General features: G+C 39.2%; 2 protein-coding genes across 6 annotated transcripts; one reads left to right on the top strand and one right to left on the bottom strand.

The window, feature by feature from the left end:
• Positions 1–226: 226 nt before the first annotated feature.
• zcrb1 (zinc finger CCHC-type and RNA binding motif 1) lies at positions 227–2,839 on the bottom strand. Its single transcript, XM_026326604.2, has 8 exons — positions 2,685–2,839; positions 2,443–2,543; positions 2,301–2,329; positions 2,046–2,157; positions 1,825–1,932; positions 1,348–1,457; positions 819–891; positions 227–573 (listed from the first exon to the last, which is right to left on the bottom strand). The coding sequence occupies exons 2-8, from the start codon at positions 2,524–2,526 to the stop codon at positions 427–429; spliced, it is 663 nt and encodes a 220-aa protein (XP_026182389.1). The 5' UTR covers positions 2,527–2,543; positions 2,685–2,839; the 3' UTR covers positions 227–426.
• pphln1 (periphilin 1) lies at positions 2,833–17,647 on the top strand. Of its 5 annotated transcripts, none has more exons than XM_026326600.1 (12): positions 2,834–2,905; positions 3,336–3,487; positions 4,810–4,874; positions 5,127–5,342; positions 6,136–6,197; positions 6,813–6,932; positions 7,422–7,594; positions 7,714–7,800; positions 8,133–8,168; positions 8,909–8,964; positions 12,114–12,251; positions 16,782–17,647. In XM_026326600.1, coding segments are annotated over exons 2-12 (1,251 nt in total). In that variant the 5' UTR covers positions 2,834–2,905; positions 3,336–3,486; the 3' UTR covers positions 17,079–17,647. The 5 variants fall into 5 exon arrangements, with proteins under 5 accessions (XP_026182388.1, XP_026182385.1, XP_026182384.1 ...); XM_026326599.1 differs by having other exon boundaries at positions 2,835–2,905; positions 7,422–7,600; XM_026326601.1 differs by having other exon boundaries at positions 2,836–2,905; positions 7,422–7,600; positions 16,806–17,647.
• Positions 17,648–17,690: the final 43 nt, after the last annotated feature.

Below are 17,690 nucleotides of genomic sequence, written 5' to 3' on the forward strand. Positions count from 1 at the left end.
CACTTCTAGTCATAAAAGCTGGATGAATTCCTGACAGCACTTAAATACAAAAAAAGGTTCAGTAGACCATGTGCCCATACTGTTTTAATTGCAATCCTCGTCTTCTACCATTGGGATTTTTTACCATACGAAAATTGCACCACTGTTTTTTGCTGTTAACTTTATTTTTCTCAAGTAGTCTTTACCCTGATGTATCAGTGAATACTGGAATGACCTAACAATTATCTTTTCATTAAGAAACATTGTTTTATTGACTGACATAAAAAATGCCACATACATCACATCCTTTAACTCAGCTCTATGTACATAAAAGAAATATCCAACTGTATCAGTGTAAAAGGAAGCACATTTTTAACACAAAACACCTTACAAAACTAAATCCATATTAATCAAACAATTTGTCAAAGTCCTAAATATATATTCTTATTAGTCACTGAGCTCCTCCTCATCACTGAAGTATGCATTCTTTTTGATCCTTGGTTTTCTAATACCCAATGATGTTGAAGCATGTGCACCATCCTCTTGAGACGGCGCCCGTTTTCTCTGTTTCTCCTCTTCCTCGATACGGGCTTGCTAGAGGGTACAAAAACAGAACGCAGGACAATGCTAAAAGAAAATGAAATTGATATTTGGGCAGAAAGTTTTCCATGCCCCCTAGTTATTATATTCTATATTACATTGTGTTACAAGAACAGAAAAATAATACAAAGTTTCACTCAAAAATTCACAAAATTTAAATCAGTGAATATTATTCAAAACCTTAAATGAAATGTGAATGCTTTTTAAATTTGTTTTACACAGTATATTTGTACACTCACCTGAAAAGCTATTGCTTGGCTCAGACTATCTAAGGCTGGATCCTCTCCTTCTTCTTCACTTTCTTCTTCTTCGCTATATGGAAAAAAATTAGTGATTGGTGAGTAGTTAGCACTGTTGCCTCACAGCAAGAAGGTCGTGGGTTCGCAACCCGGCCTTTCTGTGTGGAGTTTGCACGTTCTCCCCGTGCTTGCGTGGGTTTACTCTGGGTACTCCGGTTTCCTCCCACAGTCCAAAAACATACATGTCAGGTTGATTGGTGAATCTAAATTGCCCGTAGGAGTGAGTGTGAGTGTGAGTGTGTGAGGTTGTCTGTCTTTGTGTGTCTCTATGTGGCCCTGTGATGGACTGGAGACCTGTCCAGGGTGTACCTCTGCCTTTCACCCGAGAGAGAGCTGGGATAGGCTCCAGCAGATCCCCGTGACCCTGGCTTTCAGGAAAAAGCCAGGGTCAGAAGATAGATGGATGGATGGAAAAATGGCAGAGCCTACATTAGGCAATATCTCACAGATTTAACTATAGAATGCTTACACATGCTCAGGTTGTTGAGCCTTTTTCTTTTTTTTCTTTTCTTTCTTCTTCGGAGGTTCCCTCTCTCCCAGCACGTTTTTCGGGCATGCATAGCTCAGATGACCTGTATCCTTAACAGTTAAAACACAATTTATTCACAGATTGTATTTCATTCAGAACAGAGAGAAAATGGTAAATGGTCTAATACTTGTATAGCACTTCTCTACACTCAAGTGCATTCGAGGTGCGTTTACACTTTGTCCGTTCACTCACTGCTCACACAATTGCTCATGCACTCATACACTGATGGAACAGCCACAGGGGGCAACTTGGGGTTCAGTGTCTTGTCCAAGGACACTGCAACATGTGGACTAGTGAAGCCAAGGATCAAACCACCAACTCTGTGGTTCATGGTTGACCTGCTCTACCTTCTAAGCCACAGCTTATTTAAATAATATTTTACTGTCTAACAAGACAAAAAATAAGAAATTTACTGACCCCACATTCGTAACATTTAGTCTTATCTGTGTAGTTCCGTCTTCTTATAAACTCAGCTGCTCGGCCATTATCGATGGCAATGCTTGCTTTCACTGTTCTGCCGAACAACTGGGGGACAAACACATAACTCTGACCAGTGAATATCCATATGTTCAGTGACACACATTGTGAAATAGTTATATTAGTTAATAGTTAATAGTTTGCATTGGAAAATGGCTCACCTGTTTGTTGTTTATCGCTCTTGCACAGTTATGGGCTGATTCTCTGTCCAGGAAGAGAACAAATGCCACCCCTTTACTCTGGCGAGTGACTTTATCTTTAACAATTGTAACCCTGAAATAAGCATAGACAGTTATTAATACCTTTGTAAAACTTGAAATAAATATTATAACAGAAAAAGCTTTCATTACTATTATTATTATAGTAGATTGTTGTGGGATATGTGTTCAATCAATTATGACAGAGTCATTACTTACTTTACAACTTTTCCATATTTGGTGAACAGCTGAAATGAGACAAAGTGGTCTGTTTTACTAGGGAAGTTAACTCTTATTTGTTTTTTTGTTAAACAAAAGGATGCCTAACAGCATATAATATCACCAATAAACCCTGGATTACCTTGTGTAGGTCATTGTTGGTCAGAGAGAAAGGCAGATTAGACACATACACGGTGCTTTTGCTTGGTGCCAAACCCCCGCTCATATTGGACGCACAAGACACTGTAAGAAAACCAAATCATTACATCTGTGTAATACATAACCAGGGACTTAGCCAGTTTGATAAGTCCATCTTTAATGTAGATAGTATTAAGTATTTCAGCGTTACTTCCAGCAGCTGAGTACGTTAACCAAAAGACTTACCAACAGTGCTCCCACCGTTAAATTGTATCCAAATGTCTTTAAAACACCACTATTGGATTATATTTACATGTAGCTGCTCTTTAGCAAGAATAACTCGACACAAATGCTATGTTTGTGCGTCGCTGTTTGACGACGTCATCACTTCCCTCCTCCAATTAAAAAGCCCGTTGTCCCTGTAGCATCTACCGGGAAAGGCTAGGCTAACGAACCCATGGACGAAGGTGAGATTGTTTTGACTTTTGTGTGGAATAAATTGCCTGTAGGACACGTTATTCAGCCTGTGTTTGTTCATAAAGTCTTAGTTTCATTGTGAATATTTCTATGTAATTTTTGTGTTACAGTAAGGATAAGCTAACTTGCCCTCAGACTAAATAAACCGTGCGGATATTTGCAACCTGTATGGAGGCTAGCTAATTAGCAATGCTAGCTGTTCGTTTTGCATGCACTTGCAGTAGTTAGTAGTAGAAAATGTTGTAATGATCCCTTACAACTGGTCGCTTGCGTGCTGTTATGGCTGTACGATGTTGACTAAAGTGTTGTTGTTCAAACAGACGCTGTCCCATGATTACCAGTGCCCTGTTTTCGTGCATTTGTTTTGTTGACCTCTTGGCAACCCGGTGCGGTTTCCAACATGCTTTGTTTCTTTTATAGGCTTAATTCTGAAGATGATGATGAAGAAGACAACAGGTTTCTAAATGGTTATTTCAATTATATGGTGTTTCCAACGCCGCCTTCCCACAGATTGTGTTGAAGATCATATTTTCTCTATAGCACACTGTTCATAGACGCCTTTGAGTCTAAAAGTAAGTGTTTAATCATATCTTATTCACACTGCATCAGATTAGCACTGTTTTTAATAAATAAGAAAATATGTATATGCTATAGGAGGATGACAACCACCAGTCCTAAGGTTATCATCATACTGAATATTTATTAATCAGTGTTCACTTTAACAAAGATGCCACCAGTGAATACAGAAATTGGCATTGTTTTGTTGAGATACCCTTGTCCAATGACATGCACAATACATAGGGATGCAAACAATTGTAGATTTTGATTATACTCTGAGGAACAGTGACGGTTTCACGATTATTATGCATTCATTGATTTCACAACACTGCAAATGTATAAAATTACGTGAGCACTCATTAGGTTTTAAAGTGTTATTTATTGCTGCCTTTGGAAACAGAAACAACACCAAATAATACAGCATAAATATTGTAGATAAACAAAAAGTCCACCTCTCCCTCTGGAATTAAAGAAAGGTGAATTTGCTTTGTAAACATCTGTCAGTATTTCCCTTTTGAAAATAACAAGTGGCAATAGAACACAACATTATTTAGTGTTTTCAGTTTCTGTTTTCTTTCTACATTTCTTCTGGACACAGGTAGAGCTGCTACTGCCTGGAAGTTTACCAGGTTTCTGTTATGTTAGTGTTTTACTCCTGGCATATTAATTTACAAAGCCATTCACTCAACACAGACAGGTGGAAGCAACAATATATAATGTTAAATGCTCACTGCAGGTCTTGAAAGAACTACATTCTGTCTTCCATAGACTAGCGTTATATGCCACTTTGTTTGAAAGCCCAACTCTCACCCCTATGGCATTGATTGTGACATGTTTATATTTAACTCTGTACAACCTCAGTGTTTCATTAAGTAAGTTGGCACGTAGGTGCTGCAGCAAATTTGATGTATTGGTTCCTTTAGCAGCAAATTTTTTTTTTTTTTTTTTTTTTACGTCAAGTTTTGCAAATAGGTGATCCGTCATTTTCAATGACGCCCTGGTTATACTCGGTGTACCCATAATGCTCCTATACTGCCAACTTCAGGCACTTCTTTGATGGAAATAAAGGTTCACTGTTTGGTAACTCTGCCATAGTTAATCTAGTGTGTGTAGGAGACTGTGTCTCTGATAATCATAGCACTTTAAGCTGGTGCACCACTGGTGGACTTTTTTTTGTTTTGTGCAAGTTGCAACAATTCCGTTCCATGCAACAGAAACACTCAGTGTAGTGGAGCCTTTACGATTAATTAACCGTGATGTGTTAAAGTGCAATTAATTTTGAAATCGGTTAATTGCTGCATCCCTAACAGTGTCTTTCATTATTTGCATTTTACAGTGACATACAGGAGAGACAGGAGTATACGAGAGGTATATGATGAACGTTTTTTAACAGAGAGATCGGTGAGTGTCGGCCAAGAAGTTTCAGTCTTTTATTTGTATTGCCAGGAGCAAAAATAATTTTGATAGCAAATTACAGTTGCCATAATAATCTCTTGCTTAATTGAGAAAAATCTACTGAGATATTTCTACATCAGCTAAAGACTTATCTGACGGTTGCTAAAAGCTATGAAAATGAAAATAAAAGTTACCCAACAAAAAAACAACAAAGTTTAGTTGTAAATGTCAGTTTATAAAATGCACCTGTTCTTCTAGGGTCCCTACCCTAGAGCAGGAGGAGCTGTGGAGAGGAGGGGCCCATTTGGCAGGCCAGAGGACGACTATGGTCGTGGCGGGTACGAATATGAAGGAGGTCCCCGTTTTTTCCCGAATGGAGGTGGCCCACGCAGTTATCATGAAGAACAGAGAGGCTACCATGGGGACAGCCTTCATTTCCCAGCTGAACGCAGAGCTGTTCCGCCTTCTAGGAGGGTAAAAACCCATGGTGCTAAGTAGTTTGTGTGCATACAAACAAAACCTCCAAAGACTTTCTTAACTCTGGAGAAAGAGTCAAATTCAAATATATTCTACTGACAGAGTGAATGTACCACTTTACACCAAGGCTCCTAAACATTTTTACATAGTAAATAAGCTATGAAAGTAATTGATATAACTATCAGTGTGTAGTTGTGCCCTTGGCGACATATTGGTTTTCCATGTTATCTAATATTTTATGTAAACACACACATAACTGAAGGCACTATAGTTGAAAGTTCAAATAAAAAAAAAAAAAAAATCAAGACCTTTCTATTAAACTATTGAATGCATTTACTTATTCAAATATGAAATTCTATTATGGTGGCCTTTGTTGCTATTTTTTTTTTTTATTTGCTTTTACTGTTTTCATTTCCTTGTTTAGAATTTATGACTATGTATATAGCCGATGGGCTAGTTCTGACATTTTCTCAGCACTGTGTAACTTCTGAAATTCATGCAAACATGTCTTTACTTTTCAGTCTGTTTGACAGTATCAAACCTGTGATATCATTATTTAAGTTGAAGGGGAGCAGGTTTAGGTTCAGTTAAAGATACATTTTTAAATCAAATGTTCTGGTACATCTGTGTTTTAGGGAATTCAAAGTCACTTTCACTGATTTTTTTTTTTTTTTTTTTTTTTTTTTTTTTAAATTCTTTTTTTTATTTACATACTCTTAATTATATGTATGGGTCACCATACTTGGCCAGTTAAGTCACTTTCACTTTCACTTTCACTTTCACGTCACAGGAGGATTATCCTTACCGAGTACCCAGGGAGGACCCACACGCAGGGCGGCCTTTGGAATTTGGGTAAACAGCTTCTTCTCAAAGGCTACGGTTACACTGAAAATTGGATATGTCTGCTGCTCCTCTGTTAAATTGCTCAGGTTCAGCTCAGGATGTGTGTCTACGGGAGTAGGCCCTTCAAGTATTCCTGTTGAAAATGTTTGTTTGCATAGCAGCGATCACAAATCATGATCACCTGAGCCATTTTGGACTGCTCAAGTTGTTCATGTTTCTGGCACTCCCAACATTTTAATTCAGAGATTTTCTGTCTGCTGGCATATTGTAAAATGCTCAATCTGGTGCATTTGCATGGTGGGAAACCTACTTTGTTATTGATGACGTTAAACAGGTTTTCAGGTTGCACATGTGCTGCTCAGAGCTAAAAGAAATAGAGTTTGTGTTACTTGGCCTCTGGATGAGATTTCACTTGTATTTAGCTGTATAAAACAGAGTGACACAACTGAATTCTCTGTAGTATTTGTTGAAGTTCAGTGTTAACAATGTGAAAGGTTGAAGGATGTCAGGTGTATTCCTTTTAAATCCCCCTTGACAGGGTAAATTTGTGGTGGGCCAATAGGAATTATGTTACAAAACGTGCCTTAATTTGTAGCTGAACCACATGTGTTTTTATCCCCTTAGCGCCCGTGCACCTCCTCCTCCTCATGGCGTACGAAACCAGGGCATTTACCCAGCACCCAGGTCTCTCCCAGAGAGTGGGGAAGACACATTAGTGCAGGCCATCCTCAACCTGGACAGAGGGTATGCATGAATACAAATTTAATCACAGCTCAGGGCATTCATGCGCCATTCTCACCCAAGTATATGCTGCTAATTCCTTCCAGCCACACAGTTGTGCAGTCAGAGAGGAAGCCTTTTTGTGTCATTCATTCTTTTTTTTTTTCTTCTTCTTTTTTTTTTTTTTTCCCCATTTCACACCCATTGTGAATTATTATGATGGTTGAATTTGACTGTGGCTGTAACTCACTGTGGGTCTCTTCAGTAACCTAGGAACTCACAGTTGTGTGTTTTGTGCAGTGGCCTTCAGAATACTAGAGGGCAGCATTGTGCTGTCAGTGCAGAAAAAGGACAGGGAATATGTTACCATTGTTTGAAGTAGAACAATGCCAGCAGCTACGGTAGCTATTTGTTAAACATAAAAGAGAAGCTAATTTTCTAATTGTCCACAACACTTTGGATTTTTCATCTGTTGAAATGATGACAATTCACATGTTCTGTCTGTTTGTCCAGGGAGGATAGAGATCACTACAGGAGAAAAGGACCCCCGTTTCCCCCCCTCAGAGAGCGTTCTCCTGTTCGCCGTGAGGTGGCCCGCTCGCCCCACAGTCGCTCTGGCTCCAGCGTCAGCAGCAGAGGTTACTCACCAGACAGAGCCAAGGGCCTGCCATTTCCTCCGCAGCAAGGCAAGAGTATGTAGAGCTGTTAGTTTCCCCTCCCCCGGTGTAGTGTTAAGCACTTTTAAAACCCTCTCAGCACAACCACATCTTTTGTTAGTTCACTGTCTCCCCGACTCACCTTTCAGGTACTGATGGTCCAGAGGGTCATGCAGGTGTTTCTGAGCACCTCTGGGGGGCACTCTTTCCTCAACAGAGTGGACATGACACTTTAGGTCTGTACATGGCACCATGTGAATAAGCTTGGACCTGGGTGACGATAAACTGATCTGGTGTTCCTCACATGTCTCTTTGCATCCTTATCATGTTGGTTTCCTACACTTGTCCCCTGTCACACTGAATGTTGAAGAATAGTACGACAGAAGACAGACTGTATTTTTAATTGCTAAATAGCAATTCTAAAACATGTTATTTATTTATTTCAATTTATTTTACACTGACACTGGACATACACTGTTTGGGTCTTACAGGCTGATATTAAATCTTCAAGTTAAGAAAATCTAGTTATCTACACAACCAGTGACCTTATGGCATTGTCTTCCTACAGGATATGAAGAGACGTATTCTCAGAGCAAGATGACTGGTAAGCGCAATTCAGTATAGTTGCTCTAGAAACATTAAACTGACTGCAATCTGGCAGTGGTTTTCTACTTTTAATCTTGGTCAGGTCCAACCAGGTTTTTCATCAGATGTTTTAAGGTAGGAATGATTGAATATAAGATGACATCGCAATGCAGATGATTTGATTGAGAAAATACAGAGGTTGTTAAACTTAAAAGATTCCCAGTTTGAGTAACCCGAGAGAGACAGAGAGCATTTCTAATGTGTCCTGCAGCCAGTCTTCCTCGCTGCTCTGTCTGCCACTTTGTCAGGCCTCATAAAGGTGCCACCAGGTCGTGTGCTATAAGAAGAAGGAAAGGGTGTAGGATGTCTGATGGATATTCCTGAAGCCAAAGCTTCCACTCCGGGGTATTTTTGTTTCATTACGAGGTGCTCAAAGTTCATATTTGTTGTAAGGACTTGGTTACAAAGCCTAGAGTGGTTTCTGTTTGCAGAAGAGCAAAGTGAAATTGAGTAACTGTAGAACAGGTGGTGTCAAAAAAATTATTGTGTTACAATGAATTCATCAGCTGGAGTTTGGAGCCTGATGGTCGACCGTCTGTTTCTGGGATCTAGTGTCAGCATCTTTATTGAGCATTAAAAACGTACCTATTTTCCCTAAACATAACAGCTGTGTTTTTTCTGTTATATTCCTCCTTCTATCTTTTTATCTACATCTTAGTCTGTCTTGAAGTGTTGAACTCGTCTCTGTTGTTTCTTTAGACAAAATTCCTGGCCTGTCAAGAGAAGGCTCTCCACACAGTGCGACCTCAAACAAGGTGAGCTCAAGCAGATGAGAAGAGTAACTAATTATCACTTAATTCACAAGAGCTGGGTACTTATCGATGTTTTTGTGCTTAAAATGTACTTGAATGAACAAAAAAACTTTACTCGAATGAACAAAAATGTGACAACAATTTTGCCAGTTGTCACAACTAAAAGTTTTAGGATTCAAAATAATATACCAATTCAATCCTAAATGTTCAGTAAGGTGTTGTCCTGTTTATGGTATAACATGTACTCCGCCTTTGTCACCATACAGCAGGATGCATCTGGAACTTCTTAAATTCTGTCCTTCTAATAAGTGTTTAGTTCCACTGAAGTATGTTAATGGGTTTTAAAGTGGCACTCACGCGGAGCATAAAAGCAATCAGGCATGTGCTTTGTTTACCTGTGCGGTAAGCAGATCCTCAATCACAAGGATTTGTAGCAGTGTAGGGGCTCAAGTGTCGATAAAAGTATGAGTCGCTCTTCCTTGAAGTGCTCTTATTTTTAACACAATACTTTTACTGTTGTGAGGGAGTATGAAAGTTGCATGTTTTGCAACTAATAGCGTGTTTTGCTGGTATCTTCCAGGTCCACTTATGCAGAAAGGCGTAGAATCAGATGTGATTAGGCGTAGTGCGTCTGGCTATGGCCACCCAGAAGTGAAGAGACTGACTTAGTAGCTCAAGTCACATCTTTATCATGTGATCTTGACTGCAAAGCCAGGAGAGGTCCCTGTGGAACATAGTGGGATGTGTTTACACCATTTACAATGAACAGTCATTTCCTTTTTCTGGTTTAGAGTATGAATGACTGTTTGGTAGATGTGACTGCTCTGGTGTATGTAGCAGCTCTTGTGCTTATGAGGAATTGATGTGTGACATAGGGCTCACACAAAAAAAGCACTGAACATTAACAACAGAAAGCATCTTATATCTCAACCAAAAAATAGCCCAAGATCTAAATCTGACTTTTTGGCATTTTTATACTTACAGACAGCCAGCCAGTTATCTAAAAACTAAAATGCATTTGGAATTACTTCCCTAAGAGCTTAAAATGACTGTCATTGACACAGGCGAAGCAGCCAAAATTGCCATAAATAACATTTTTAATAATAACATCAAAAAAGCCTATAAATGCTGCTTAATGCCCATAAAGTATTATAATATAATCATTAGCGGTCCTTAGGTCTTTTTAAAGAATATGCCAGGTCATGTGCATGTTGCCATTGTTTATGTTTTCAATAATTCATGCTTTTAATTCACATAGTGGGCACTTTGATATTTCTCTAAACACATGCACATGCTTTGTACATCACAAATTACAAGATGCAAAATACAAGTGTAGTCCTTTTCTTTCCTTCTAATATGCATTTTTGTAAGAACCACCCACCACCACCCAATCAACTGCTGTGATGAAAGTTTAACTACGTGCCCCACCCCTCCACACACACACGCACACACATAGACATACATTGCTGTGTCTACTGCTGTGTTTGATCTAGTCTGTGGTGCATTGTTGTTCTCTGTTCTGGGGGCACAAACCTATAACCTTGGCCAAGATGAAAGGCCTGTGTTGTGCCCCCAGTAAAGCTTGCACTAATGGCCCCAGCCACTGCCTGCTGTGCAGATTCAACAAACACACATGCAGGCTTTCTGGAGCCTCCCCAGACAGAAGAGACTAAAGAGGGAGACCTAGAGAACAGCTCTACCTCTGGCTGCGAGCCAGGGTGGCCTAGTGGGTGGAGAACATGTCCTGAAAGCAAAAAGGTCATCAGGTTTTAGCCTGATACAAAGCAACGAATTCCTGTCAGTTACAGTGCAACTTTTAGCCAACCAAAATAAGATCAACTGAGGTAAACGGGGAATACCTGTCCTGTGAAATGTCTCAACATCTACTCCATGGGTTGGGATGAGATTTTTTTTTTTTTTTTTTTTTGTTTACAGGCATTCATGTCTTCCAAGTTCGTAAATCCTCAAGATTTTGATGATCCCTGACTTTTCCTTTAGCTTGGTCAGTATATAATGGTAAACCTTTTATGATTTGATTGTGAGGGAATGACCATAAACCTTTCTCCAACCTAAGCAGTGAGTTATCACTGGGAATAAGACAAACTACACCACCGCCAACAAAAATGTCTTGTTTTATAGTAAGGGTGTGTTTTAGCATGAAACTAAGTTCATGGTTCTACGGACAGCAACAGTCTTTTAAGACAAGTGAGATATAATGTGTAAATTAGTTTAATGTTGAACAGAGATTACCCAAACCTTTCTATTGATTTTCCATAGCTCCATATTGATATATATCTGTCTGTATGTCTGCCAAGCTTTGTATTTGAAGTAAAACATGACATCGAGGCTGTGCCCAGTGAGTTGAAGTGAAAGACACAGGATATAAGATATTTTTCCATTGAGGCTAAGAAGGCTGAAAACTGACAAATGCAATCTTTCATACAAGTGTACACACTGGACTTCTCCCAAGCACTTCTTCAGGGAGGGAAATAAAATCAGGAATAATTGGATGATGTTTATGAGTTGTGCTTTTTATTTTTGGCCACTCTCGGCTTTGTGATGTATCATCTCCTGTAATTTCTTTCCTCAGTCTTCTTAGCAACTTAATGACTCATTCCTTGGCCTGTTTCCTTTAATGTAGGGGTGGACTTTAGTCATGGCTAGGCATTTCTGCTGCCTGGCCTTCAAACTCTAAAAGTGTCAGGAAATGAGCAGAAGAAACCGAGTGGTGCACCAAGTTGCCCTCATTTCTCCACTTTGCTCCTTCTTTTGGCTTTCACAGTCTACACGTTAGAGGGCTCATCATGAATTATCTGGCTAGACTTGCAGTGGGCTTTGGCTTTTCAGCTTCATCTGGTGCCTCAGTATATTTGAGCTTTATCCTTTGATATACCTCATCAGCCACATATTTCCTAAACAGTCAGGACAGAGATTATAAGTTGCTGATCTTGGTGTATTGATTTTTGTCCAGAAAAAGGTTCAGTTTTGGCTTTAATCAGAAATGGACCCTAATGGAGCCAGTGCCTTTTGGTTTTACTGAAAACATTTTTATACATTTGTCATGAAAACAGATTTTTTTAGGGATCCTCAAAATATAAGCAGAGTTTTAGAGTTAAAATATAATCTGAGTTTTTCTTCTCCTCTGTTTTTAGGAGGAGAACCATCCTCAGGAAGGAGAGAAAGAAGAACCACTAGTAGCACCCGTTGTGGAGGAGAACCAAAAGTCTACAGAAAACCTTCAAGAGCGACGAGCCCTGGCCATCGCAGCCAAAGCCCAAGAGATAGAGAAGGTACTTTCCCAATGCTTGACATCTTAAATTTACATTTAACAGACCCTCTGGAGAAAGCTAAAAGTTAGTGAGTGATAGTTTAGTGTTAAAATAAGATTAGCTATTGAAACCCATACGTTTTCTTGTCATTTTACAGCCCATTAACTCCCTGGCCCCACTCCATCTTAACAGTAATTTATTTAAGATGCATATTTTTCACATATAAATCTTGCACTAACTTTTTTTTTTTTTTTTTTACAAATACAGTATCTAGGATTCAATATTGTTATTCATGCAGCATAAAAGAAGGTATATAAGCCAACATTTCTGTGGTTCTCTGTTTTCTCTTTTGGAAAATTCCAGAGAATTGTTGCATTGATGGTCCTTTCATTAGAAATTGTTAATTTGTCAACTTTTCTATAAATGTCTACTTGGTCTCAATATCTTTGAATCATGCCTTTTTTTTTTTAAGAGGGTCAACATTACTGGAACAGCCACCTATTATGTTGGTAACAAGGCAGGAAATTAACTTTTATATCCACCAGTCAGTGGTGGGGAAACCCTTAAACTTCCCAGCCATTTTCACTGTTAACAGCTAGATATCAGTTTTAACACAGTGTTTAAGTGATGGTTAATTATCTGGAAAAGTAGCTGGTTTCAAAATTTACCAACATTTTCCTCCTAGTTCTTGTTAATCTCCACTTCTTTTTCCCCGATAGAAACCCTCATTATGATTGAGTCACCTTTCCAAATGCACACATGCAGAGACGCAGTATAAAGACCCACACACAGGGGTACAGAAACACTAGGGTATAGGAGCATATAAATGTAAGCAGAAACTACAGCTTAGACATGGTATAGGTTTGTCTGTACAATAAATTGAGAGGTCGACCGCTTAACAGAACTAAACCACCCTAGGCTTGAGGTTCCAGTGCTCCTCAGGTATCTAACAAAGGCCATTCCTGCACCAGTAAGCACTACTGCTGCTTTACTGGGATCATTAAACTCAAGCCAGCTCTGCCCTGGAGCACACACTGCGCTCTTACATTGAGCTGCACGCCAGAGCCTATAGGCTGCTGCTGACGCTGCAGCTTCTGGCCTGCTTTATAGTCTAATTTCTCCTCATCCTTGTCTTCGCTTAGTCATAAGATAAAATTATATTATATTTTATTTTTATATATATATTTTATTTTATATAAAATTATATAATGTTTAAGCTGTGTGAACTCCATATATATTTTCAAGTGTTATGAAAGGTTTCAGTATTGTCATTGCATACATATTTTCTAGTCTTTAATTAAGGCCTTGAGTTTCAAAGCTTAAGGTTTCACTTTTTTTTACCCAGGATTTCCAATTTTTAAATACCCATACAAATCTACTGACAATTTCAGTGTCTTACTCCTTTTCTGTTTGGCTTTTGCAATACCCAGGTCACTTGCATAAAGGTTTTTTTATGCCTTAGCAGTCAACAATCTCTCTTGCTCGACAAGCTCTATGGTTTAGTTATAAGAGTGTGTGAAGTCAGCCATAGCCAGATAAAAAAAAATGTTTTTGTTTTAATTTTTCTGAGGATAGATCTAGGGGAAAATGTCTTTTAGGTAAACATTTAAATCTTTTAGACATCTGTGAACATCAAGAGAATTGCCTTCACATGACAGTTGGTTACCTGCCAAAGTGGCTCACAATAGAGATCCTTGTAAGCACTTGTCTAGTGGCTGCTATTAATTCCAGATAGTGCCCAGAACACACAACTAAACACTGTTAAGTTAGATGTTCTTTTTCACTCTGTGACAGAATAGTCACTTTCACATGTCTCTCTTGCAATAGGCATTCATGTTGGCCAGATGTTTGGGTTTCTACACCCAATCAGGTCTAGCCATCTCTTCTGTACACATGGACACAAAAAGTGCAGTAGCTCCCCGAAATCCCACTAACTGTGTCTAAAATTGTCACAGATCCCAAGATGCACTTTCCATCATCAACCAGACATCGTGCTGGGCCTCCTTGTACCAGTGCCTCTGTGTGTGTTTGTGTAGCTAATTGAAATCAGGCCGATGGAATTCAACCTGAACCCGTTCTCATTGTCAGCGTTGACTTTGGCTGTAGTACAAACTAACTCATTATAATGAGTGACATGACATGAGATAGAATAATGTGTATTATGTTTTCCCCTTGTAGCCCAGGTTGTGATACTAAGGATATTTTATTTCATTTGTTGAGGAACTTCAATGTATTTGGCTACAAGACAGTTCCAGCCTCACTGAGTTTTTTTTAGATACAGAGATCCCAGAACTGGGTCTTTCATTCTTTTTCTCTCATTTCTGATTCCAGGCAAGTTCACACAATTAATCTTCCACCATAATGTAATAGCTTTCAGCCACTATCAGCATGCAGTTTAAAAAACAAAAATAGAAACAAAGCTTATAAAAGTCTAAAGGAGAATCTGTTTTTAGAATCCGATAGTTCTAGACCAACCCCACCCAAAGTCAAGAGCTGGTCCTTCCCTTCCTGATTGGATAACAAGGGAGGTATTTCAGGAAGTGCGTTTGAATACAGGATGTATATTTTCAGCACACTGTTGTCTAAGAACTCATTTGCTTGTATTGATAGAAGTTCTTGATTATGTCTATCAACTTTTCTCAGGAACTTCCTGAGAAAAGTTGATAAATAAATTCTTTTATAGTAGTTTCAATCAGCTGTTGAATGAGGCCACGGGACATTAGAAAGATTAAAAGGACAATGCATTGACTGTCACAGGTTTGCTGTTGTTGTACAGATTTGTCAGCTTGGCTGTTGTCTAACATCTACTTAATTATTGTACCTAAGCAATGTAAAGAAACACCCAGTTTTGCATCAGCACTCTTTCCTGAAACAGTTTGTGTCCTGTAAATTGCCTTTTGTTTTCCATTGGTTAGTTTGACGTAACAAAGGACTATCCTAAGTTTCTGAGCAGCGCGCTATTGCAGATAAACTGTGTAGCTTTTTATACAACAGTGGAAATTTATTTGTTTTAATGCAGATTTTGGAATGCTGCCATCTCTCAAGTACATTGACTCTGTTTGACAGCCAATCTGCATTTGTGCTCTATCCCCTGTTCCAACTATGCTTTCTGTTCTTAGAACATTGTGAAAAGCTATAAATAAGTCTGCGACTCAGAATGCCCCGCAGCACAGAAGCCGTTGTTGGTATCCAATGAATGACTGAAACTCGCCCTTGCCTGGCCTAATTTTACACACACAAGCGCATGTGCTCAACTTTTGTCATTGGAAGTGCCCTTGTGTCCGCCTGCGGCAGCTAAACATGATGCTCAACATAAAAAGCAGCAGTCCATCAGTTGACTCGTTGTCATCCCTCAGAGGGAGTTTTTATTCCTGATAATCCCCCTTAGAGTACGTTCGCACATAGGGATTCAAAGGGCTGGGGATGTGACAGCTTCATTGCGAATGAGAAAATGCGTGTGCCCCGTGGAGCTTGTCAGATTCAAAAAACACGCAGCTATGATTCAGGGGAAAACTGTAATTCTCACTCAGATATTCTCAGATGCGGTGCAACAGCAGCCGGGTGAGAACCAGTTATGATGATCTCGATTCCAACGTAAACCGAAGCACAGAAGTGTTCGCTGCTCCACTCCACTACCTGAAGGAATTTTAAACAAAAATGGAGGAAAGGTTTATCATCGCAGACACCTGCTTCTCAGTCCTCTACAAGATTCTTTTTTTTTTTTTAACCAGTTACTGGGACATAATGAAGGATGATGTGTGAACAAAACGCCGACATACCTAGCAGTACATACATATGGCAGATATGTCAGAAACCTACTTTCCACTCAGGGAAAAGCTTGTAAGTTCACATTCACAGAAGATACTACCAGCTATTTTGGATCCTTGTGTGTGAATGCACCATTACTCCTGTGAAGTGTTTTATTGTTTGTTTCTTTATTATTGCTGCTACTTCATTTTGAAGGCTATTAAGGGAAAAAGTATTCAGCAGGGATTTAAATACATGGATTTATTTTGGTTTCTACAAAATGTTTTTAGAGTTGTACTTGTCAAAATATGTAAAATAACACACGCAAACATTATTATCACATGAATTGACTAGTATTTATTTCCATTTGAAATGACGGCTCAGGCGAAGGCTTGTGAGTTTCAGACAGATCTGCTTTGGTATTTAGCAAACCGAACCATTTTCTGTTGAAGCAGCAGGCCCGCTTCATTGTTTTATGAGACATTCGAGGCTCGGTGTGAAATGGCAGCTCCCTAACAAGATTTCAACACCTCTTACTCATTCTCCTTTTAACACCTGTTATAATCCTTAGAACCACCACCAAAGTGGGGTTTATTGCTTCTTGGACAACCCCGTCCTATATAAAGTACCTCTTTTTGAGAGGAGAAGTGGTTTTCTTTTGATGCAACATGATGTCTATTAACACCAGAGTGTTAAGCCTCCATGACGCTAGAGTATTAACACCTAGGTGACAGGTTGAGCAGGAAGGAAACAGCTTATGTCCTCACTTAAGACCTTTTTGTGCACGTCAAGAATTATTTTTAGCTTTTATTCCTGTCCCATGTCCAGGTGTACCGTCAGGACTGCGAGACGTTTGGCATGGTGGTGAAGATGCTAGTGGCCAAAGACCCCAACCTTGAGAAGCAGCTGCAGGTCCCTCTCAGGGAGAACCTCGGGGAGATCCGTGAGCGTTGCCTTGAGGACCTGAAACACTTTATCAACGAGCTGGACGAGGTAGTTCGGCAGCCAGAACCTTCTCTCTGTGACTCAACCACACCCTCTGCATCTCTGGCAAGTCACAAACTTTCGAAAACAGGAGTCAATCACAGCTCATCGTACTGACACGCCAACCTCTGCTCCATTAATGTGAGACTGAGCATGATTGGATATCTTGGGCACTGCTGGACTGAAGCTGTTACACAGCACAGCAACCTAAAGAGTAACTCAGCAAGGATGCAGTGGTGCACTGCATGTGGGGGTAAACAGTGTTAGTTGTGAACGGATCATTTTCCCTTCAGGTTTTCTGTTGAAAGTTGTTAAATCTGAAATATTCTTAAAAGTTGTTTTTCAGTCAAATGTTGGCAAAAAAAAAATTGTTTTCTCTATTTAAAAGCTACTAGTCTAGCATCACATTGAAAATGGTTATTATGGGTTTATTGTTTAACTTTTTATGTTGTTGAGATTAGACCTTCAGAATGACCACATTTTCCATATAAGAATCCAGATAAGATGTTTTTGTTTATTTTCAGCAGTGTAATTTTTTTTATTTTGTAGCAGTCAGATATTGACTTGGTGCTGCTAAATTTGAACAGTTCAGCATTATTGTATACGTTTGTACTGTTTAGAAATGAAAGTTCGGTTCTTTTTCAGTGTCTCTGAAGGTTGTATTAAACATTGTTTCTGTTTTCAAAGCATGTTTATTGTAATCTGTAATCGGTTTTACAGAGAAATCCA

Source organism: Mastacembelus armatus, chromosome 23 (genome assembly GCF_900324485.2).
Source record: "Mastacembelus armatus chromosome 23, fMasArm1.2, whole genome shotgun sequence".
Classification (NCBI taxonomy): Eukaryota; Metazoa; Chordata; class Actinopteri; order Synbranchiformes; family Mastacembelidae; genus Mastacembelus; species Mastacembelus armatus.